This window comes from Stenella coeruleoalba (assembly GCF_951394435.1).
Source record: "Stenella coeruleoalba genome assembly, chromosome: 5".
Lineage (NCBI taxonomy): Eukaryota > Metazoa > Chordata > Mammalia > Artiodactyla > Delphinidae > Stenella > Stenella coeruleoalba.
In genome coordinates this window covers 17,500,315-17,525,849 of record NC_137150.1, presented here as the reverse complement: position 1 = coordinate 17,525,849, position 25,535 = coordinate 17,500,315, and the positions used below count along the sequence as shown (strand labels likewise).

The following is a 25,535-nucleotide window of genomic DNA, read 5'->3' as shown; positions in this document are numbered from 1 at the left end:
GTGGCATGTGGCGTGGAAGTCAGGGCACAAGGGGTGAACTTGAAAACAAAACACGTTTCCTTATTTATTTAATATGTATTAGAAAAAAATAGCATATCAAGTCCATAGTTTGTATTACTGCTGCAGAAAACGTTAGATTCAAATTGTAAAAGTGAGTTGATTTAAAGGAAAATATTAAGCAAATAACAGCAGAGGTGGTGTAAAGATATAACAGAGCTTTTGAATTACCTACTTAAATGACAGAACTATGAGAAACACCTTAAATCTTTGTAGTTTAAAATGAGGATACAGTGAAATAATATTGTGAAAGAGCTTTGTAATAGTAGGCAAAGCACTAAAATTGTTGTGATTTTTGCACCCTCACTCCTTGAAATCTGCCCCCAGTGTATCCTACCAGACTGAGTCTTGGCCTGTTACTGGGCTCTGATTGGTACAGAATGCTTTACCATGGACCTCAAGTGACCATGCATGGTTGAAAGAAAAGAAAAATACGTAAAATGAAATCTGTAAGTCCCCTATTTCTGGCTTAGTTTTCCTTGTCATTATATATATATATATATATATATATATATATCAAATTCTAAGATGAATTCCCAAATTGTCTGGAACAAACGATTAGGAACTTTATAATAATAATAAATCCATTCTCTCTAGGGCATATTCAAAGTACAGTCTTCACATTCATACAGTGAAAATCTTTGTATCCATTAAATGTGATGAAAGATATATATTCATTGGCATATAAGGACGTTAGTGTTAAATGCAGGGTTCAGAGGAGTAGGATAGAACATATTTATATGAGAAAGAGAAGGAAGCATTTCTGAGAGGATTGACCCTGGGTGATGGGATTGGGTTCATTTCTTTTGCTTTTAGCTTATCTGTCACTTCTCATTTTTTTCTTTTTCTTTTTTTAAATTGAAGTATAGTTGATTTACAATGTTATGTTAGTTTCTGGTGTCATTTTTCTATAATGGACTAGATTTCAAACTCAGGGAATACTAGGTAAACTTTTAAGACACACTTGTACACAAAATATACTAATTCTGCGAAAGTCAGACGCTACGTTCCCAGTGCTATCAGATGTGATTTGTATGTGTTGTGAGCTGCGGATTTCATGATTAACACATTGTAGCTGGAGCCAACAGTAGGAGGAAAGACAGATGAAGCTATGGATATAAAAGGACATTATAAAGTGTAAAGCCCTGTACGTTGAAAGGGATTTTGAGCTGGAACCAGGAGAGTGAAGGACAGGCTCTGAGTAATGGGGCCTCATTTGGTGCTGGGGGGCGGTGAGCCTGGGGGGGGTTGTCACCGTCACATTGAATTCCATCCCAGCTAGCGTTAGGGCCGCTCCAAGGAAGTGTTGGCTTTTCATAGAATCTGCCTTGCCTTCCCTGGGTTTTGTAATGGCATTTTGGTGAAAATATCACAGAAGCATCTTTGATTTGTGGTTCGGGTGGGTATACCTGCTTCCTCACTCTCTCTCCTGGTTGTTTTTACAGAACCACATCTTAACTTAATTCTCTGGCTGTGTTTTCAACAGCACAGTCTACTTTCTGGTTGTCAGAGGTTGTACATCCCCTGAGCTAGAAAGCTTTTTGAGAGGTGTTTCGTAAGTGGGATTCCCTTTTTTTTTCAGTTATTCTTTTTAAAGCTTTGAGCGATAGATAGAATATATGCATTCATGTTTGCATAATACACGGTTGGGAAGGTAACCATTCTCTGCTGACAGTATTGATTTCTGATGAGTGGGGAGGCCAGGAGACTTTATTTGTATATTTCAAGTATTGTTTAAAAATTATTTGCATATTACTCGTATTACCTATACTCTGTATACATAAAAATATATAAAGTAAAATAGGAAGCAAGTAGACTTGGATATTTCCATTTAGTCGCTGAAAAATCCCCACGTGTGTCTATATGTGCAAGTGGAAGGCATGCAGGAAAGTAGTAAAGGAAAAAGTAAGCTCCGATTTGAATTGCCTTGTCCAGATAGTGACACTCTGGTGGTGTGGTTGAGAATTGGAACACACTCACCTGTGAAAGTCTATCATCCTCTGAGGTGTCCTTATGCCACTGCAAATAGCCGACGTCACTGCGGGTCAGGACGCCACATAACGTTTCCTGAGACTTTCCTTTCTGATAGCCGTTAAAGACGTGTGGACTGGCTCTTCCAGTTAAAATCATGTTCAGAACTGCCTAGATGACGCATTTTACAAATATTTACATTTCAGGTAGCGATGACACAAGGACTTAATTTCTTTTTTCTTTTAATCATCATAAAATGTATCATTTGTAGTGAAAAGAATGAAATCCCACAATATATAATTCTGGGAAAACGTATGTCATGAATGTTTGGTAGTGTTAAAACAGGAGTTTATTGATTTTTTTTTCTTGAGCCATGCCCCGTAACTCCCCATGGGATCTTCCTCCCTTCATATTTTTTTTAAACTTAGGTTTCCATAGTTGTGATTGAAGCTGCATGAAGCTAAGAAGTTTTCATAGTGCTTTTCTTTCAGTTATTAGGGACTCCTGGGCGGTCTTGTCAAGATATTTTCTAATGTTTCTAGAATCTCAGGGATGGCAGGCTCTCAGAGGTAAACTAGAAAGGACTGTAATGGAAAGTGGGAAGATAGAATCTGATAACAAACTCAGGGGAGCATCTTAGTTTTTCAAAGATAATTTGATCACTCTTCACTTAAGGAGAGAATATGCTTAGTTGAAAGGAAAAAAAAAAAGGCCTAGGGCTTCCTTGGTGGTGCAGTGGTTGAGAGTCCGCCTGCCATGTAGGGGCTGCAGGTTCGTGCCCTGGTCTGGGAAGATCCCACATGCCACGGAGCGGCTGAGCCCGTGAGCCATGACCGCTGAGCCTGCGCGTCCGGAGCCTGTACTCCGCAACGGGAGAGGCCACAACAGTGAGAGGCCCGCGTACCGCCAAAAAAAAAAAAAAAAAGCCTAATTGAGATGCTACAATAAAAAGGCAAGGTCTTCCAACCCACCTGCCTGCACAGGAAACCTCCAGCATTTGGTCGTAGCAGATGAGTGGTGGAGACGTCCAGGTCCTTCTGAAGCCTGCAGAGTGGGAGAAGCCATCAGCACTCACGGCCGGTGATGCTCCAGGGACATGCAGCCTCTCCTCCCTCCGCCCCCCCAACGCAGAGCAGCAGTGACTTGGGCTTGCCTGGTCACTGTCCTTCCCATGTGCCTGGCACGTTTCCATCTGTCACTGGGAAAGCTTCTAGGACTGGGGCTGCAGAGGTGACGGGGCAAGCTCTGGATGCCGTTGGGGGAAGCCAGTGATAAGTGGTCAGGGAGGAGGACGAAGCGGCAGACCTCACACGTTAGAATCCCTGGGTGTGGGCTCCGTGTGGGTGCTGGGCTGTGTAGCAAAACTGCTTTTGCTGAGTGCCAAGGGACGCTTGACTTAGGGCGGTGACACGTGACCCCTCCAGAGAGTGCTGGCCCAAGGCAGAGTTGACCAGACTGCTCAAGTGGAAACCACCAGCTGGGGAGTTAAGCCCATGTCTCGGCTGAAGCCTCTACTGTTTCACCAGGGCCAAGGGGTCAGAGTTCCACCCAGGACAGTATAATATCGAGGTGGAAAGTGGCTCGTGTTGTCGCCCGGAGGGAGATGCTGAGCTGTAGGAGCTGTATGTGTTCTTGAACGAACCTGTTCACAGGACTGGAAGGTCAAGCACTTCTGTGAATGAGACCTAAAGACGTGGATCAAGCATCAGATGTAATTCAGGGCAGTGTTTCCTAAATGATGGCATGATGTTAGGTGGTATAGATATGAGCATTAAAAAAATTTACAGTAATGTGTTTAATACATTTTTTCTTTAGCACAGCAACTACGTGATTTAGAGGATATTAATGTTTAAGAAGAGGATGATATTTAAATGTGTGTTGATTTTGAATTTTTTCATTTTTTTTTGGCCGTGCCACACAGCATGCAGGGTCTTAGTTCCCTGACCAGGGATTGAAACCGTGCCTCCCCTGCAGTGGAAGCACAGAATCTTAACCACTGGACCACCAGGGAAGTCCCAAGTGTGTGTTGATTTAAGGACATTGTTAAGCAAATAATAATATAGATCATAAAAGTATGATATGCAAAAGACAGGTTTTCAGGAACTGCTTCAAGGCTTGAAATCCTTCCTTTCTGGGGGCCCTCTGTTTCTCTCTCTCTGACTCTCAAAAGCTTACCCTTTTCTCAGGGTCCAGAAGAAAGTCTGTTTCTTCCCAGAAGCCTTCCTTGGCCACCTTATCTGTTGGGGCCCCTCCCTCCTCTGGAATCCGTTAAGATTCATTGTCTCTGTACTTCATTTGGCACGTTAAGTACCACCTGGGACTGCTCAGTCTCTCTGTGTACCCCTGGTTTTTCCCAAATTGGAACCTGCAAGTAGGTCAGGGCCATATTCTCTTTTATTGGTATTTCCCACAGTGCCAAGAACTGTATTTCCCACAGTGCCAAGGGCTTTGCATTTCATAGGGACAAAATCAATATTTGTGGATATATATTTTATTGTACATAGAAATCATAAAATATTTTCATTTATGAAAACTGTACAAATAAGCCTGAGTGGTATCTGCCAATATTTATAACCACAAGAAAAAGGAACCTACTACTGTGCTAGAAAAGTAGATTCAGACTTTTCTGATGACATCCACTCTCCCACGAATATGGCCAAACTGACTACAGAAAAGGATGAATCAACAGAAGAGTGTCCACTAGAAAAAAATTGCACTCATGTCTCCAATAAGGCATGAAAATATTTTCCAACACGAGAGCATTGTTTATGTGACCCCAGAGCTATAGGAAATACCTGTGCAAATATTTGTAGAATTTACCTTTCAAATGTTCTGGAGAAGATCAGGCTGTAAAGAAACAAGATGACACCATGGCTTCCTTCTCCTTTGAACTATTTGAAAAACAAAGGAAAAACACGTTTGCATAAACACAGTGCATCTCTGTGTATCTGTGGGCATGAATTCAAGGATTTACACCTGAGAGATTTTTTTCTAGCTGCCGAAAGGACCATGGGAGCTCTCTCTGCTTCTCTAGGTCACCTCCACCCTCAGATGCATCCTCTTTCCTTGCTTCAGGCGTGCCAATGGCACCATCATTCTCTTGGTTTTCAACCCATCTTTCCTCCACTTCTATCATGTGATTCTCTTCGAATCATGGCTAAGACATAGTGTATACTTCCTCTCCATTTTCCAGCGTCTATCCTAGCTCAGTTCCTCAGAGCTGCTCTGGCTGGCCCTTATCCAGCCTCCCTCCATCAGAGCATCCTTCCTCATCATCCTGTTAAACTCAGGGGGAGCAGAGAAGCTTTCTAGAAATAGTTTTGGAGTTATACAAACCTGAGTTCAAAACCAGTTCTACTATATTAACTCCAGCTTCTTTAAGTTTCAATCTCATCTGCAAATGTAGATAAAAAGACCCTTTTCCTAGGATTGTTGCAAAAGTTAAATGAAATAATGCACAGGACCTACCGTAGTTCTTAGAACATGCTAGAACCACAGCAAAATTACTGTCTGTCCCTCTCTAAGGCACTTCTCCCTGTCTCTTTTCTTGGCCAGGTTACTTTTCTGCTCCGAACTTTCCAAAGGTGCCCTGTGAGCTCCAGGATAAAATCCATCCTCATTCAGGGCCTCTCACTGGTTGGCCTTATCTTAGCTTTGTGTCAATACTCTACCTGCAGAAAAGAAGCTCCTTGGCTGGCTTTCAAGGTGCCCAGGGTTAAAGCCTCTTCTTTAAAGTCATTATAACAGGAAGCCTTCTGCTAAAATGCATGCACTTTTCCTTTTGTAGATTAATTTGTCCCCTTCACTATCTATGCCCTTGCAGGGGCTGGATCTTCAGGCAGGAGAAGAAATTTCAGTGCCCACAGAAGCCAGATGGGAACCCAAATGGGTGTACGCCAGGACGTGAGGGAAACGGGGAGAGGTGGGGCCCGAGGCAAGGGACAGCACTTGTGTGTCAGTTTCCTGTTGCTGCCTTAACAGACGACCACAGACGTGTTGGCTTAAAACCACAGGAATCCATCATCTCACAGTTCTGGAGGTTAGACGTCCAGCCCTGGTGTCACTGGACTCCATTCACACTACTGGTTGGCCTGTGCTCCTTCTGGAGGCTATGATGTCTCCTAGCCTTTTCCAGCTTCTAGAAGCTGTCCTTATTCCTTGGTTCATGACTCCACATCACATAGCCTCTTCTCCTCTGCTTCCCTCATCACATCCCTTTTTCTGAATCTCCTGCCATCCTCTTTCTCTTATAAAACCCTTATGATTCATTGGGCCCATCAGAAAAATTCAGAATAATCTCCCCATCTGAGATCTTGAACTTAATCACATCTGCAGAGTCCTTTTTACCAGTTAGGTAACATCATTCAGTCTATCACAACTTGTCTAATGGGAGTCACTGCTCCCTTTATCAGCTGATTGAAGACATGCTAGAATACAGGCCTAGTGCTGTCAGAGTTTCTGATTTTGGGTGGGAGTGGGGAGGACCTAAACATTTAGTTTTTGTGTGTGTGTTTTTTTTTTTGTTGTTGTTGTTTTTTTTTTTTTTTGCTGCTCTGTGCAGATTGAGGGGTGGCTTCACCTTAGTTCCCCGACTGAGGACTGAACCTGTGCCCTCAGCAGCGAAAGTGAGGAGTCCTAACCACTGGACCACCAGGGAATGCCCGAACATTTAGGTTTTTACGTGGAATTTTCTGATTTTTTTTTTTTTTGCGGTATGCAGGCCTCTCATTGTTGTGGCCTCTCCCGCTGCGGAGCACAGGCTCCGGACGCGCAGGCTCAGCGGCCATGGCTCACAGGACCAGCCGCTCCACGGCATGTGGGATCCTCCTGGGCCGGGGCACGAACCCGCGTCCCCTGCATCGGCAGGCGGACTGTCAACCACTGCGCCACCAGGGAAGCTCTCTGATTATTTTTGAAGTTCACCAAGTCGAGTTTTTAAAAATACAACACCATATGAGCTAATGCTGCAGATCCTATGTAATAGATGTATTAGTTTCCTAGACCTACCCTACAAATGGCCAGAAATTTGAATGGCTTGAAACAGTAGGAATTTATTGTTTCACAGTTCTGAAAGCTAGAAGTCTGAAATCAAGGTGTCAGAGGCGGGCCATGCTCTCTCTGAAGGCCTTAGGGGAGGATCCTTCCTTGTATCTTCCTAGCTTCCAGTGGCTGCTGGCAGTCCTTGGTGTCCTTGGTTTGGGACAGTCTGCCTTCATTATCACATGGCATTCTCCCTGCATGTGTCGGTGTCTATGACCAAATTTCTGTCTCCTTATAAAGATACCAGTCATTGGATTAAGGCCCACCCTAATCCAGCATGACCTGATCTTAACATGATTACATCTGCAAAGAAACTCTTTCCAAATAAGAACACATTCACAGGTACTGGGGGTTAGGGCTTAAACATATCCCTTTTCTGGGGAGAGGGGAGATGCAATTCAACCCATAATAACAATAGGCCTGCTGCCCACATGTAACCCTCAGACCTCTAGCTTGTGATCTCTGCCTGAAGACAGGGCACAGAACTGCTTCATTTTGATAGTGAATGGTGTTTGGTAAAGGTCTGGATGGGGGCTGATCACACACGCAGCCCCGGTTAGGGAGTGCCCTTCAGAGGAGTATCTATGCATCCAGATGCCCCCTCACTCAGGAAATGGTGCCAACCCTTTCCCCGCACGGCTATGGTAATGGTCAGCTTGGGTCCGCTTGACACCACTCTTGTGCAAAGCCCACCTGCACCATGCAGTCTGATTCTGCTTCCTTTCATTACTTATTCCAGCTCAACTCTTAGTCTTTTTTTAAATTTTATTTTTAAATTAATTTTTATTAATTAAACATTAGTTTAAAAATTAAGTAGAGTTGATTTACAATGTTGTGTTAGTTTCTGCTTTACAGCAAAGTGAATCAGTTATACATATACATATATACCCTCTTTTTAAGATTCTTTTCCCATATAGGTCATTAGAGAGTATTGAGTTCTCTGTGCTGTACAGTAGGTCCCCATTATCAACTCTTTGTCCTTGAGGGGGAAAACCTATGTATAGCTCTAGCTCTAATCATCTTATTCTCAACTCTGGCTACACTTAAGAAGCCCTTGCAGATGTGAAAGACTTTCTTATTGAATCAGACTCTCCCAGGTCTGAGTTGAAGAGATGGAAGACAGAGAGGAAAGGGTTTGCCTCTGTTTGCTGGCAGAGTCATTTCTTACATGGTTCCTCTCCGTGTAGCCCCATTAAACATCTCCCTCTACCACAAAAAGTCCCTAAGCAGGCTTCTAGCTTAACATTTCATGTCAGGTATTTAAAATCTATCATATAGCTTCCATTAGTTTCATATTGCTGCTGTAACAAATTACCATACATTTAGTAGCTTAAATAATACAGGTTTATTATCTTAACAGTTCTTATCTTAACAGTTCTATCTTAACAGACAGTTCTATCTTAACAGTTCTATCTTAACAGGTTAGAAGACTGAAATGGGTCTTACTGGCCTAAAATCAAGATGTTAGCAGCCCTGCGTTCTTTCTGGAGGCTCTAGGGGAGAATCTGTTTCCTTGCCCTTTCCAGGTTCTAGCAGCCCTGCCCACGTTCCTTGGTTCATGGCCCCCACCTTTGACCTTCGATGCCAACAACAGTGGGTGGTACTCTTTTCACATCACATCAGTCTTCCCCTGTCTTACGCCTTCCTCATCCACATTTAAAGTCCCTTGAGATTACACTGGGCCCACCCGGATAATCCAGGGTAATCTCCCTATTTTAGAGTCATCTGATTAACGAGCTTAATTCCTCTTTACCATGTAATGAAACATTCACAGGTTCTAGGGGGTAGGGTATGGACATCTTTCAGGGGACCATTCTTCTGCCTACCACATAGACCCAAGAGAGGGTGGGGGAGGACGGTCTGGGGTAACTAGTTTAAGCAAGACCATGTAGCTAGTGTGTGACTGAGAACTCATGCCCAAGTTTTCTGTCCCTATGACCCTTGAAAGGAATGGGGTTGTGAGTTTCATGAATCAAATTTTCCCTTTCCATACAAGCCACATTTATATGGCTTCATGGTTACTCTAATTTTCCTCTGCTACATTGTAAGGTTCTGATTCTTTAGAAAATCAACTTTCATTTCTTTATCCACAGAGGAAACTTAAAAAAGCACCTTCCTGGGGCTTCCCTGGTGGCGCAGTGGTTGAGAGTCCGCCTGCCGATGCAGAGGACACGGGTTCGTGCCCTGGTCCGGGAAGATCCCACGTGCCGCGGAGCGGCTGGGCCCGTGAGCCATGGCCGCTGAGCCTGCGCGTCCGGAGCCTGTGTTCCGCAATGGGAGAGGCCACAACAGTGAGAGGCCCGCGTACCGCAAAAGGAAAAAAAAAAAAAAAAAGCACCTTCCGTTTTCCACCATCCCTATCCCCTACTTTGTGTCCTTCCCACACAGGAGGTGGGGGAGATTCATTGCAGGGGAGGGCATTGTGTGGAAGGTGCTGATAGAAGACGTGAAAGGGGGCCACCTTTTTCAGACTGGCAGTCATTTTTCTGAGCCAATGTGAAAGGCCGTTTTGGCAATTTAGACTACCATTTTTGTGTTTTATCCCTTAGATGAGGCAAGGCTGCTCTAACATTTTCTCTTCCCATAAAAGCAATCTTATTGTATATGCCCTCTATAGTATTATTCTCTGCGTTTGATTAGCCAAGGAGAAAGAGGCATTTGTGAGTGGGCCTGTGTGTGATCTGGCCTCTTTCTAGATTGTGGGGAGGGAGAGACAGGTTTCTCTTTCCCTCATTCTGCCCTCTCTTAGTCCTCAAAATGACCTGCTTTTCTTAACAAGTATCATTAGAAATACACTTTATAAAAGGAAGAAGATTCCTGTATGATCAGTTCAACATAAAGGAATTATCTCAACCCTTAAATACTTACACACTGTACGTGATCATAGATGAATTTCTCCGTGGCTTCTTTCTCTAAAAGTTCAAACAGCTGGAGCTATAAATCAGAAATAGAAGATAAAAATGAAAAGGAAGATGAAAGTTATAGCTAGAAGATGTCAACTCACTGTTAGTACCTCAAGGGAGTTCTTTGTTTCATTGCAAAATCACATGGCTAGAAACTGACATATACACAAGGCCCTGTAAAACATACATGGTAAGATTGGGTGGCCACCGGCCTCACTTTTACATTCCTCAGTTTCAAACCAATATGGTGTCTTGAGCAGGAAAACTGTAAACAGATTTTTTCCCTAATAGGTAGAATTCAGCCACGTTTAGAAGAGTGGCTATGGAAATGGAGTTTATGATAATTTCAGGCATGGGATATTCTTTAAAAAATTTTTTTGTTGTTGAAGTATAGTTGATATACAATATTATATAAGTTACAGGTGTACAATATAGTGGTTCACAATTTTTAAAGGTAATACTTCATTTATAGTTATTATAAAATATTGGCTCTATTCCCTGTGTTGTACAACATGCTTGTAGCTTATTTTATATATAATAGTGTGCACCTCTTAATCCCCTCCCCCTGTGTTGCCCCTCCCCTTTCCCTCTCCCCACTGATAACTACTACTTTGTTCTCTATGTCTGTGAATCTGCTTCTTTCTGTTGGGTATGGAGTATTCTTGATCATGGTGAATTCTGGAAGGAGAAATTCACAGCAGGCATCTCTATTTTGGCTGCTTGGATTACTTATGCCCTTGATCCTGGCCTCTTTGGCAGGTACCTTTGGCCACATCAGATGCTTACATCGTGGAGGTCCACCCAGGAGCCTCAGTTCCACCTCCAGTTCCATGGCGAGTCTAACACTCACCCAGGCTTCACCATCCTTTATCTGGTAGGACAGGACGGGCAGGAGTGCACTCACCCGTTCAGTGAAACCGTCCCCAGAGTAGTCAGGAGTCGGGGCGACGTAAGTGTCCTCGGTGACAAGGCAGATGGTGGCTTTCCGAGCTGCTCCTGCGGCCCACAGGATGCCCGCGAGCGCCGCGGCCAGCGCGTGCTTCTGCCCCTGCTTGCTCATCGCGCACAAACTTCAGCCCGGGGCGGGGGGAGGGTAGGAACGCATTGCAATGAGTGCCCCCTAGCTGAGGGCCTGGGCCTCCACTTTCATGGACCCTTCTGAGTATAGGATGGGTCAGTTTGGTTCCTTCGTCAACCTACACTGTGAGAACATTGTGGAGGGCCTCATCCTCTCTGCCCGCACTGAACGGGCATCCTCACCCCAGAGCATTAATCCTCTGGTTTCTCCACTGATCCCTCCCTGTGCATTACTGCCCCTGCTGAATCTCAACACTGTCTTCTCTCCTGAACTCCAGCTAGGCTCCATCCAAACTCTCTCACCTGATAACACAGGCCCTTCCCGAGTGCAACCCCAAACAATCCTTCCAGTTTTATCTCCCAGGTTTCCATTTTGCAAACCCTCTGCCCCAGATGGACTAGTTCCCTAGACATAGTTTCTGCATTCTCCCTCCATGCTTTTTCTCATGTACTTGTCTGCCTTTAATATGCAAGTTCTGTCTGTTCTTCCTGACTGATCACGTCCTACGAATCATTTGAGGCCCACTTCCCCCTTACTAACTTATAGTTTACACTCATCTGGTACTCACTGGGCCCAGAATTGTTCTAAGCACCTAACACATATTACCTCATTTAATCCTTATGACAACCTGTGAGGTGGATGCTATCAATATTATTAGTCCCATTTTAGAGATGAGGAAAGTAAGACAGGGAGGTTGAGTACTCTGCCCCTGGTCATTCACCTTTAAAGCAGTAGAGCAGTGATTTGAATGCGGGCAGTGTGCCTCCTGACTTAACCATTAGATTGTTCTTAACCATTAGATTCCATCAAATAATCCCAGTGGGTGAGAATTCCGCGGAAATGGGAGCCAATCTTTACATCACAGACCTTTCCTATGCTCATTTTCTAAATGTTTAACATTGACAACTGTCTTCCTGGTGAAGAAACACATGACAGAGGTTAGTGAATGAACTCAGCCATGATTTATAGCAGCGGTCCCCAACCTTTCTGGCACCGGGGACCGGTTTCGTGGAAGACAATTTTTCCACGAACGGGTGGGGGGGTGGCTTGGGGATGATTCAAGCACATTACATTCATTGTGCACTTTATTTCTATTATTATTACATTGTAATATATAATGAAGTAATTATACAGCTCACCATAATGCTGACAGGAGGTGGAGCTCAGGCAGTAACGCGAGCAATGGGGAGCGGCTGTAAATACAGATGAAGCTTCGCTCGCTTGCCTGCCACTCACCTCCTGCTGTGTGGCCCGGTTCCTAACAGGCCACGGACTGCTACCAGTCTGTGGCCCGGTGGTTGGGGACTCCTGATTTATAGAATCCATCTAGCTCTATGGTGATATCGAAATCAGTAGCAGGACCCTCACACTCCAAAACCCTTGTCCAAGGTAGAATGAGAGTCAAACAAAGTGCTGTGAGACTGCAGGGGCAGGAGGGAGAACTTGTGACTGGGAAGGTTCAGGAAGGCTTCATGGAGCAGGTCGATAATAGCAGTTACTCATTAGCATTTATGTGATACCTGCCACAAGCCAGGTACTGTGCTAAGTGCTTGCTATTCAGGGAGCAAAGGCTGTATGTGTTCCATCTGGATCCCTTGGGATCCCTTTTGCTCAGTTGGTGGACACGCCCCCCCCCCCCCCCCCCCCCATTGCTTTGGGCACTGCTGCTAGGGGCTCATACTTCTCAACTTTCTCTGATGAATTGGAGCCACCTTCCCTGGAAGTGACTGGGAGTTGTGCCACCTTCCCATAGGAGGGTCCATAGCGGATGCCTGATGAGGGTGGGAGGTGAGAAGGCCCCGCCCCCTTATCTGCAGATGGAGCAGTTGCCCCCCAGAGCTCCCATGGCTCAGGCGGAGGCTAGACATCACTGGCAGCCACAGTCCTCCTCTGCTTCTCCTCCTTCCCTAGCCTGCTCCCCTGCTCTCTTAGGGGTTTCTCCTGAGGGCATGCATTCCCTTAATAAATCACCTGCATGAAGAATTCCCATCTCTGGCTCTGCTTCTAAGGAAGCTGGTAATTCACGTTCTTAGAATAGATGAGACGTTCAGTTCCTGTTCTGGGTGATAAGTTACCCTGCCTGAGGGTAGGTAGATGCCTTTTAATTATTTCTGTTTCCTCGAATATCATAGAGTTTGATAGGGGTTTATTAGCATCTAAGAACAAAATAATTTGAACTGATTTTTTAAATAGGCAACTACCAAACACTGTACTTTGTCAGCGTGATTAAAGAGGAGGACGAGTCCTTCATTTATTAGGTTTGTCATCACCCCTTTTGTTCTCTCTCTGGAACTGTTAGTTTGGGACTTCCTATCAAATGTTGTCAGGTAAGCCTGTCTGGAGACCTGGTGCTTCGTCTCCTCTGTCAGGGGGCTCTGCAGTGGAGCATAAAAACTGTCAGTGTTACCCCTGCCACTGAACACTGAAAGGGACTCTGGAAGAGCTCTACCTACTCACGAAATTCAGTCCCTCTGGGAGAGCCAGAGCCATTTCTGTCTTACGAGGCAAGTCCTCTTATGAGGCAAGTCTCCTTCCTGAGGCAACCTGGGGAATTTTCCCTGGTGGTTATCTAGCCTACAAAGGTTCTCGGGAAATGGGTAATTCTTTGCAAATACTTTTCATAGGCCTCTTACCTGAGAAAGTTACAGTCTTTTCCCTTCCTTGTAAACAACAAATATTTGATGATGCATCCTTGTACAACCATCTGAATGCTTCGGGCACCTCCCTGAAAAGCGGAGGGGCAACAGTGAGGAGTTTACAATGGTGGTGGAACCCTCAGGGCCCACGTTATAAAAGAGAAGTCTTGGAAATGGATGTCATTATTTATTCTTCTCGGCAGCCTTTTCCCTTCTGGGACACAGCATCCCCTAGGCTTAGTGAAGGGCCACTGTTCTCTACATGTGCCACCGCTCCCCATGGGCTGTGGCCGGGCTAGAATCTGCAATGACCAGCTTCTCTGTGGAGCCCCATAGACGGGCACCCCGGGATGCCTGTCCCCCTCCGCCCCACCTTCACTGGGCTCGTGCCTCATGTCCAACCGTTAGATTTGCAGGAGGTAAGGAACCAGTCGGCTAGCTCTTGAAATTCTGCCTGGCTAGGGATCAATGGTTTGAATTATTGAGGTTTTAAACAAGCCAGAAAGAAACTCCTAGATCTCTTCCAGCCTCTAGATTCTTAGGAATGCTTAGGACCTGGAGAAAAGTGCCAGGAAAACGAAAATTTGGAAGAGAGTGGGGAGGAGTTTGAGACTTTGTGACATCCTAGATAGCGTGTCATAATTTTCAACAGTCTGTTATCATTTAAGGTTACATTTTAAATCGTCGATATGTTTCTACATATGATGATAATGAAAACATGCCTCGTATGGAGGAGGATGGAAGGAAACACAGACAGGGAGCATGGGATTAGGACTTTAAAAAATTATCACCTGGGCTTCCCTGGTGGCGCAGTGGTTGGGAGTCCGCCTGCCGATGCAGGGGACACGGGTTCGTGCCCCGGTCCTGGAAGATCCCACATGCCATGCCGTGGAGCGGCTGGGCCTGTGAGCCATGGCCGCTGAGCCTGCGCGTCCGGAGCCCGTGCTCCCCAACGGGAGAGGCCGTGACAGTGAGAGGCCCACGTACCACCAAAAAAAAAAAAAAAAAAAATTATCACCTGCTATTACCTTTCCCACTTCCAAAGCGAAAGCCAGGTCAGAAAAAGGATCATGAAACCGGAAATAGGCCTTTGTCCAGTCAGAGCTGAAGACGTGGGCTGTATTTCCAAAGAGGATCTGGCGCAGTTTCTGAAAAGACGGGAAATAAATGGTTCAAACAAGACACAAGCCCTCAGCAAACAGACTTAAGCAAGGTGGTGAAACCATGGAGGAGGGCCTGTCCCCTTCCTAGAGTCAGGTTCACACATTACTCTATTCCCTGATTGTAATTGTCCAGCTCTGTGCAAAAGGTTTGCATAGGGTTCACTTAGGACATTTTATCCTGAAGGCTGAGAGTGTCAACTGTGCACCTTTTTATCCCCATCCGAGTTCTGTCTCTGCGTCTGTCTCACCCTCCATTGCCAGCCATCTTCCCTGTACCCCCTTAAGATCCATGACGGGCGACTACGCTCTCCTTATGCCTCGCATTCCTCTAACCATGACTCTGTAACTCCTATCTCTCCCACGTTAGGGTCTTTCTCTCTTGCTCCAGAAAAAAGGAATAGGCAGGACTCTGATTCCAGCAGTCTGAGTACAATAGTGGTGTAAATTGGTATTAAACAAGCAGCCTCTGTTTTTTTGCCCTAGAATCTTTAAGTTTTTTTCTGGATACTCTGCAGCATGTTAAGATTGGAGAGGGTCTTTTAGAAAATCCCAGAAAATTGGGTACAAGCCTTTGTAAACCAAACCCGTGACAAAAAGGGAATCCCTTTATAATCAGAGGCATATTAATCATTCGGCTTGTGCTAGGTCCTGTGTGGGGTATGGGTATGGAGAGAGAACTTCCGACTGAAGTACTCAGGAGGGCTTCGTGGAAGAGGTGGCATTTAAACTAGGCTGGCAGATGGTGTCTAGCATTTATTGAGTATTTTCTACGCACCAGGCACTGGGCTAAGTGCTTTGCATTCATTATGTTAATTCAATTCCTTGAGAAAGGTACTGTTATCATCCTCCTTTTACAGGAAAGTATTTGCCTAAGGTCACCCAGCAAGTCAGGCAGGGCTGGTATTCGTACCCATGCTAACACCACTGATCTGCCTCCCCAGCTTTAATCGTGTATGTACCATCCTTATAACTGCTGTCATTTTTGTATGCCAATAATTATTGAATTAATATTTCTCATTAGCTTGGGACATTCTTTTATAACTTAGAAAACATTTATTTAAAGCATTTCTTTCTTTCTTTCTTTCTTTCTTTCTTTCTTTCTTTCTTTCTTTCTTTCTTTCTTTCTTGGTGGGGAAGTTGGCAGTTTCTCGTTTATTTCAAATCAGTTCACCGTCATTAAGAGCTTACAAAGGGTCAGATATGTGCATTATCTCATTTAATCCCCATTTTACGAGGAAACATTCATTTAAATAAATAAATAAAGCGTTTATTTAAAAGGACACTTTATACCACATCCTTAAATGAGAATCAAAATCACTTGCCATAATAAAAAATATAGAGATATAACGATGTTATTAGATTATGCTAGAAACTGTTGCCTGTGAAAGCTCTGACTGAGCCCTGCGCTCTTTGTAATTAAAAGGGAGATAAGAGGTGTTAAAGAGGTGTGAATGTGTGCTGCCCTTTACCGGGTCTTCTCCCTGGCCTGCCAGAGTGGAGAAGGGGCTGACTTTCCCACGAGGTAACTCAGTGCTATTCCATGTCACTTACTGCCATATCCCCAAAGCACCCCATGCTCCAGCACAGGCACATGTCCCACACTCTGTGACAGACCACACAGTGATCTGTCGCCTGTAAAGGCGGGGAGGCTGGGTAGAGAGAGAGAGATCTGCAAACACACACACATGGTACCAGGGTATCCAGGGACCGTGAGTGGTTCACTGGGTCTAGAACACTGTGTGTTCTGGGGCCCCAGGGCAGGAAGTCAGTGGAAGCTCAGAATGGAAAGTACCTTGGGTCTGACCCTGGAGGACTTTGAATATCACACTCAGGCATTTGGAGCCAGTTGAAGAGTGTGGACAAAAGGAACATGGAGCCCAACCGGTCCAGAGCCAGGGTACCTCTTCCCAGCTGTGCATAGCGTAGGCTCTAATGGTTTCCAAGAAGGACAGATGCAGGAGAAGCAAGCATCTGGAATGGTCTTCCCCATCTCAAACCAGGGTCTGGTTCCACGGCTGGAGTTTATTTCCTGGCCACCTCTGCACCCACCCTCAAAAGAAAAGATTGCCTCTACAGAGAAATAGAGACAGGTGCATTTCAGAATAAGCAAGAGCCTAGAATTGCACCTGAAGGAAAATTATCTGTCCGGTGGCCATCAAGGAGAGGGAGGAGAAGGCTGCTCTTGGGAGACACAGACTCGGTGTGCACCACAACCAAAGAGGGCCACCAACCCAGGACATCCCCAGCAGAGCCCTGAATATGGACAGAAAGTGTCTCCCTGACATCAAGACTGCACAGAAGAAAACTGCTCACTCCTGACTCCAGGGTTGAGAAGCCCCAGCTCTGCTTGGACATGCCGACCACATGAACGGGGACAGATTGTCAAACCTCTCTAAGGCTTTCTTTGCTTATCCTGAAACGGGGATAACCCCTGCTCTGTCCCCATCACTGAAATTGAAAGCTACCACTGCAAGAGGAGAAGTATGGAAAGGACTGTGGGAACCATAAGTGCTGTTATTACCTTTGTGAAAACACAGCCTGTCTACACTGGAACCTCTCATGTTGCATGGAAGAAAGTCCCAGCCCAGATGGAAAAAGCCCAGACACTGGCAGGGGTAAGGGAGGAGAAGCCATGGATAATGTGACAGCCTAAGACAATTGTGGCTGAGAAAGCTGAGAATTCAAATTCAATTTAAAAAGCTCAGTAAGCCAGATCAAACTCCCGTTTCTGTTGCCAGCTGCCCCCTCCAACTTAGGGAGAGCCACTGTCCAGCTTCACCTCGGGAAGGCCTAGAACAGGGGGGCTGCAGGCTTCTCAGGGAGCCCCCAGTGTCCAGGGTGGCAACAGAGATGACTCACCTTACTTATGTAACACTGACTTTCTTTTCTTTTCTTTTTTAAATTTTATTAATTTAATTTAATTTAATTTTTTTGCTGTATGCGGGCCTCTCACTGTTGTGGCCTCTCCCGTTGCGGAGCACAGGCTCCGGACGCGCAGGCTCAGCGGCCATGGCTCACGGGCCCAGCCGCTCCGCGGCATGTGGGATCCTCCCGGACCAGGACACGAACCCGTGTCCCCTGCATCGGCAGGCGGACTCTCAACCACTGCGCCACCAGGGAAGCCCTCTTTTCTTTTTTTTTTTAAATTTTTATTGGAGTATAGTTGATTTAGAATGTTGTGTTAGTTTCTGCTGTATGGCAAAAGTGAATCAGTTATACGTATACATATACCCACTCTTTTTAAGATTCTTTTCCCATATAGGCCATTACAGAGTACCGAGTAGAGTTCCCTGTGCTGTTCAGTAGGTCCTTATTAGTTATCTATTTTATATATAGTAGTGTGTATATGTCAATCCCAATCTCCCAATTTATCCCTCCTCCCAACACTGACTTTCATATCAGTATAATTTATAACAAGATTAACCTGACACATAGTGATACATGTATGTTGTTGTGCTGCCTGGTAACTAGACACAAATGGCAAATGGTCCTAATAAATGACTATAATGATTGTTATTACTTAACACAATCAGGCACGGTTTTTCTCTCTTCACTTTGTTAGTTTTCCAGGAATACCTCTCTTCCCTGATTGCTGTGGTGATGATAACGATGGTGATCATTCTCTCTCTCTCTCTGTTTTTCTGTCTCTCTGTCTCTCTGTCTGTCTCTCTCTCGCTCTCTCTCTCTCTCACACACACACATACACACACACACGTCCTGGATCATTCTTCCCAACAGATTTCATTTCCTTACCCTGACTGCCTTGTCCATTGTCCCTGGTCTTAGAGGGACCTCTTGTGACCACCTGTCCCCGTCCAGTCCCCTCCCACATGCTCCCTGCCCACAATTTGAAGTAGAATAATTTGCTTTGAAGCTCCTTCCCTAAATCTTTTCCTGCTTTAGAAATTACTGGACCATCATGGAATCAGAGAGGTTAGAATTACTGCGTCCTAAGAAGACATTTCTAAACTAGCCCATCAAATAGAGTGGTAGTCTCTTTACCTGGTTGCGTTCACCATCAATTTCTCAGCATCTGGTGCAGTACCTGGTACCTAGCAGGCTCGCAAGAAGTAGTTGTTGAATTTTTAAAAATCGGATTCGGCTCTCATTTTACAGTTAAAGGACTTGGGGCCCAGAGCAGTGAAGTGGTATGCCCAGGGTCACGTAGATAGTAAATGGTAGTGCCAGGAATCAAATGCAAGCCTTTCAACTGGTACCAGTCAGGGTCCCAGCAGGAAACAGATGGCACTCGAGTCAGGATAATTAACTTGAGGAAACTTTAATTCAGGGACCATTTACAAAGATGTGGGCTGCATGTGGGGCAGCAAGAGTGGCTAATGCAGGGCCCCAGGGTTAGCAAGAGTGAGAAGTTTTTATGTCGCTGACACCTGGAGGGGTGGAAGGGATGAGAGAGTCCTGGGAGAGGACTGCCTTCTGAGGAGAGGGATTCAGCCAGCTTTGCACACCTGACTTCATTCCCTTCCGTCCCTCCAGGCTCCCTCCAGGGCTCCCATTGGTCAAACTCAACAGGAAGTCAGAGGAGGGAGCCCTACTGATGGGGTGAGTACAGCTCAGTCTGCAGTGCAGAAAGCAGGGCGGACAGGCGTAGAGTATGCTTCTGAAGGGGCACACAAATGACACCCACTACCCTGTACAGCGATGCCTCTCTTGGGGATCACCCAAGAGGCAATGAATGAAACATCTACTGAGGACCATCTATCAGCCAGACCTATGTTGGGGTTACCAGGCTGTGCTTCCTGCTCCCCTAAAGCCAGCCCATTGCCTGTTACCCTCGATTAGAGCTTCATTTTTCTGGTTCTCCCCCAGAATATTTTGATCTCCCAGTATTACAGTTTTAATATGATCCTGCTGGGTGATATTGCAAATACACTAGGGGTTTGTTTATTGGCTGCTGATAAAAGAGGCAATAGGAATGTATTCCAGGCTAGGTCCCGCAGAAGGGCCTGACTGTGAAGGAGGATGAAAAACTTCTGCTGGTGGGAAGCACAGCGGGGGAGGGGGTGTTGCTGTGGAAGAGCCCAGAGGAGGACTCTCACCTTCTCCGATGATGCCACCTGGGCCAGCAGCCTTGCCCGCCGTTCATTACACCACATACACTATAAGACGTGCGGCTGGGGGAAGGAAGAACCCTGTGGTACTGGAAATAGGGCAACAAAAGGCGAGAAACAGGAGAGCTGGGGAAAGCAAAGGGGCATTGGCTGTTTTGCCCACTCCCTACTTTCTCAGCAGATTCCCAGCAAAAAGTGTGTGCCAGTGTCAGGAAATCCTATGAATCGCAATTCCAAATGGAGGCGGGAAATGAGAACAGCAGAATGACAACGAAAAACACTCTCATGTGAGTGCTAGGGTCCAATCGCTCTAATAATTTGCCAGGCGGCTGCACGGCCGAAATGTCAATTAGAATTGGTCAGGCTTCCAAACTGCCTCCCTGGACACGAGTATTCAGAACCGCAAGGCTCATCATCTTGAAATCCCAGGGTGTGTTTAATTAACGCTACTGTTATTTAAAGGATACCTTATCATCTGGTCCTCATAATGGGAATACGTCCAAATTTGTTTTTTTTTTTTTTTGAAGAAAAATCAATTCTCTTTGCTTCTGGGACTTCCTGAACCCTCCATCAGGTCTGATTCTTTCGTCTCCCAGCCTTTTCCAAAGGGAGAGAATTACCTTGGAAAAGTCACTGAGGAGGTCTCCAATTGCATCATGTCTGTGTTTGTAGGCAAGTGGGAGAATTCAGACCCAGACTCTCCTGCCTCCACAATAGAGAGAGGAACTAGAAGACTTTGGAAACACCTGTGAATGCCTTTTTTTCCCCCTGTTTTTAAAAGGCATGACGGTGTTTTTAGAAATAGATTGTCCATTCACATGGTTCAAAATCCAGAGAGTACAAAAAGCTATGCTGAGAAGACTCCCCCCGACCCAGGGCCCTTGCCCCTCTCCCTCCGCCTACTGTCACATTTTAGGAAGTCTTCTGGAATTTCTGTGTGCATATACAGGCAAATACGGTATCAGTGTAGAATCAGTTTTCTCTATTTTCCGTATAAAAGGTAGCCTATTTCCTGATATGTGTAAATTTTAAAATGACATTCTTCATAGAAATTCATTAGTAGCCAATAATACTTTTTTATTAAAGTGTTCATTAAAAACCTTTTACAGTAAAATGTGGATACACTCGGCCCTCTGTATCTGCGGATATGGGGGGGGCAATTGTATTAGGCCATTTTCTATAAGGGACTCGAGCATCAGAGGATTTTGGTTTCCTCTGGGGGGTCCTGAAACCAATCTCCCGAGGTTATTGAGGGGCACTGTAGTTGCTCTAACTACTGTTTCTACAGCACAGTGTAGGCAGAATAACCACTGAGCCTGGAGATGCTAATAGGATTACACGTCACCTGTCTTCATTCCTCAAAAGGAGAGTGATGAACTAGACACCTAAGACACACGTTAAGGCACCATCCAGGAACTGTGAGGCCAACGAGCAACGTGCAGCATCTCAAGAGAGCCCTGCTGGCCTGTCTTCCTGTGACATCTGGCACTGGGGCACAAGAGGGAAGGTGGATTGAGGCAGAAAGATCTGTGAAGATAAGAAAGAGCACGTGGGCCTCCCAGCACGTTTGTGCCGCAGCCGCAGCAGTGGAGAGAGTTGCTCTGTGAAGCCTGTGCGGATGTACGTGATGAAAAAGAACACGGGGGCTGTAGTCCCTGTGTACGATGATGTTCCACCTGGGGAGCCTCAGGAACAGCTACACTGAGGGTTAGAAATACTGCAGTCGGGGCCAGCCTGGCCTCTGGGCTCGACAAGCAGGGGGAGACTGTGAGGTTTCCCCAGAGGGGGTCTGGCCCCCACTCCTGCCTCTCATCAGGGACCCTGCCTGCAGGGCACAGACTACAGAGCTTTATGTCCATGGCAGGTCTGACTGTAGGCCTTGCTGGTCTTTACCCAGAAGACCAGGCTGGTCCCAGGTGGGTTCTGCAAGCGTGCCCAGGTGCAGGGCCGCGTGTCCTCAGAAAGGAAGTGCTTCTTCCGACTTTTGTCCTTAGGGCCCCAAGGAGAGGTTTCTGCCTAAGTATCTAGAATGTGGTCTGGAGGCTGAGGAAATGAGGTGAATGTGGGAAAACTGTCCCTAAAAGCCCTGATTTTCACTATGATTGAAAGGGCCATATTACAGGACAATCCTGTTGGCGGGATCTCTCACCCTCTCTGGTGCTTTTTCCCTGCCTCGACCCCTGGCTTTACTTCCCCAATTCCCGATCATGCCTCTTTGACCATGACAGCTGGTCCTTTGGCCATTCGCCAAGGCATTGCCCCCAGCCCATGCAGTGAGGTGTGTCTGGGTCTCTGCCTCAGCCCTCTCCCCAGCCCTGGTCAAGTTTTGAATGGAACAAACAGTCCCTGGGAACAGTAGCTTCCAGGTCCACTTGGATTCTTGAACATCGGGTTCTTTTCAAATCTGCTTATTTGTTGGTAGCCCCAGGGAACGTTTCTTTCTTGAGATCATCTCTTTGCCCCAAGACTGGGCCTGGACATGTGTCCCCATCTCCCTCCTTCCTGCCCACACAGGACAGGGGTCCTGTCTCCCACATCTACCTCGTCTTCCACCTTTGCAGTCCTCACCGGCTGCCCTGTCCTACCTTATACGTAAATTATTTGAATTTAACTCCCTCATGGCTTCACACTTGACTGTCACACTGAGGGAGTAAATAAAGAGAGACTGAGAGTTTGGGAGGAAAACCTGTAACGTCACCGGTGTCCTTGAAAAATACCATAAATAAGTCATTTTAATTATATTCGCCTTTTACCAGTAACCACCGTCTGTAGTCTTATCTTCCATAATACTCTCACATGACAGCAGATAAGATTCCCCTGCCTTGTTGTTTGGGGAAGATTACGTTTCATTTCATGTTTAATTGACAAGCTATACTTACCGTGGCCACTGCTAGGGAGATAGGAAGGCCGCCCGATTTTGAAGAGATGATAGAGGGTTTGGGAATAGAACAAAGGCTACTCGATGGCCAATGTCCGTGTCCTTTTGGCTGAGGTATTCCTGTTCCATCTTCAGTTTCACCGGCAGATATATGGTTGCCTTCACGATTCTGTGTAAAGTGCCACCACCAAAAAAACAAAGCAAACAGAGCTGGTGATGACCTTTTTTCCTCTCTTTTCTCTCTTTCTCTCTGAAATATCAGTGTTCAGAAAATGTTGTCTCCCTTTTAAAGCTGTCTGAAAATTTTCATAAATAGCAATAAAAGAGGCAGAAAAATCCCAGTGTCTGTGTCAAAAGGGTTTCTCCTAAGTTTTATGTGACTCGGAGAGGTTAAGTGTAACTATGGAAACATAATTAACGCTATCAAGACCTTGACTTGAAATTATGTTTATAGAAGAATGTAAATGTCACTGTCTCTTGTTTTGAGAAGGCAACATTTTATAAACAATGAGTGAATCTTTCCAGTCTATATGAGGTATTTCTCATTACGTTGTTAACTGGCCAGTAAACAAAGTCAGGTTACCTCCTTTTAATTCTCTCAGATTCCTGTTGCCTAGCAAGTGAATATAATAATTTTCTTCCTTAAAAAAATCCACCCCCTACCTTTAAGAAAAACATCTATTTTTACTTTTCTTAACTGATTCTTACGGCATTTAAATATAAGTTAGCATTGATTCTTCTTCCAATTTACTTCTATCCTAATTTCATGAAACAAATTTGCCCAGTTGGTAGCTGAAACATGAAGGAAACTGCCTTCCTAGTTTTTCTGGATTCCTAGAGGCTAAGATGCTTTCTTATCTCAGAAACACAGCATCCAAGTCACAGACTACTGGTGGGATAAGATGCATTTCGCAAATCACATGGAAAATCTTTACATTTTTGGCAGGGGGTTTCCCCCACCTTGTGTAAAGCATAACTTGACATTTATTTTTTTTCCTTGTAAAGATTGTTTTATCTTTTGACTATTCTGTTCCCCCAAATGATAGCTACCTCCATTTAATACTTTCAGGACTAAAACAGAAGTATTATCTCCCCAATTCTAACAGACCGGGTCAGAGAGTTTCAGCACATATAATAAGGCTTTTGATCACAGGTTACTTGGAGCAAGGTGCTTTAGTGGTAATAGTTAAAATATTAATAATTCAGTTGTTTGATTGTGTCATATATTAGTGCCAAGAAAATCACCTTAATATTTTATGCTGTGTTTGTTCAGTGATTGAATTAATATCTGAAACACAAAGTCCATTACCTTCTAAACTTTTCAGGTGATATGAGAGAAAAACATCTTTCATCTTATACTGTATAACAGATTTTAAAATACATGTTAACACCTGAATTCAGTCATCTTTTCCTTATTTGAAGATGGTAAGGAAAACAATTTTTCAGAAGCTGAAACAAGACAATAACTATTTTCAGAACTACTTTTCTTCAGGATCACTGAAGCACTTGGGTGTCAGAATCTAGTGTTATTTCACAAGTGTAGGAACTCTAGATTCTCATATTTTTTTTTTCTAAAATAATAACCACATGGTGCTTTTAATGATGAAGAGGAGATCAGCTCGGTGCTCTGTGGTGACCTAGATGGGTGGGATGGGGTGGGGCGGGAGGGAGGTCCAAGAGGGAGGGGACATATGTATACATATAACTGATTCACTTCATTGTACGGCAGAAACTAACACAACATTGTAAAGCAACTATACCCCAATTAAAAAGAAAAAGTAGGAAGAGGTTTTTATGAAAAAAGAAGGTGCAAGAAAAGATCTTCAACAAGGTTTCTAGTTTTGTGTTTTCACACGTTAAATGCTGGGTGCCTGAGTGACATTATGTGCACAGAATAAATGCAGGTTATGCTGTTAATGTGATTGTTTTGAAGAAGCAGCTAGAGGAAAACACACTGGCTCTGAGAAAAATAATTACCTGAGAAGTTGTATTATTGGTTCCCAACCTATACATGAAAGAGAAAACATCAAGAAAATTACTCAGTATGTTCAACCCTTATACCCTCAAACCTCTTCAACTTCAACCTTGCTAGGGATGGCTCTTTCTGCAAACAGTCATACCTGAAGCATTTAAAATGTAAATCTGTAACGGACACTTCTCACGTGGCAAGCATAAAAGCTGATTACTTAAACACCTAAAATCCCTCTGGTTCTCGAGAAATGAGAAAATAAGAACATCTTACCGGTGATAACTAAAGATTTCCCTCCACTTGTCCAGAAATGAAATCTTCCTAGTTATCTCCTCTAAATCCAGCTCTTGGGAGCTCTGTTCCCCGTCCGAGGGCTCCATGGCTGTTTAGATAATGTAAGGAATTAGAAGAAGGAAGTTGTTCAGGTGGGAGAGAGAGAGCTGGCAGTGAAGTGAGATGGCTGGCATAGATGCCCAGGTGAAGTGTGTGCAGCCCCTGCTTTTTGACCAGCAAGGAGATCACGCCACCCAGTTGCAGCTTTGGGCGTTTTGTAAGCCCCCGCTATCAGATAATGATTAAACTTTCATTAGAGGTAGAATACTTCTGTGTTTTTCTTCACTGTATGGACGCCATGAATGTTTAATCCAAGACACAGATTTATAAACAAAGGGACTGCAATTACTTACCTGTATCAGAGCAACTGGGATAATTTAATCGATGAGAGATACCATGCTGGTGGAATGTGATAGCACCTTATTCTGTGGTACCTCC

At 44.9% G+C, this 25,535-nt stretch overlaps 1 protein-coding gene across 1 annotated transcript in view; it reads right to left on the bottom strand.

The window, feature by feature from the left end:
* The window catches only part of MINDY4B (MINDY family member 4B), a gene marked incomplete at both ends in the record, with an annotated part of 41,077 nt that extends 15,933 nt beyond the window's left edge, over positions 1-25,144 (bottom strand). The window contains 10 exons of the mRNA XM_079922821.1: positions 2,038-2,199; positions 3,000-3,072; positions 4,849-4,919; positions 9,937-10,002; positions 10,876-11,041; positions 13,683-13,774; positions 14,714-14,833; positions 22,797-22,964; positions 24,773-24,800; positions 25,038-25,144. Coding sequence (XP_079778947.1) covers positions 2,038-2,199; positions 3,000-3,072; positions 4,849-4,919; positions 9,937-10,002; positions 10,876-11,041; positions 13,683-13,774; positions 14,714-14,833; positions 22,797-22,964; positions 24,773-24,800; positions 25,038-25,144 — 1,053 coding nt within the window. The remainder of the gene's footprint in view (positions 1-2,037; positions 2,200-2,999; positions 3,073-4,848; positions 4,920-9,936; positions 10,003-10,875; positions 11,042-13,682; positions 13,775-14,713; positions 14,834-22,796; positions 22,965-24,772; positions 24,801-25,037) is intronic.
* Between the last annotated feature and the right edge of the window lie 391 nt (positions 25,145-25,535).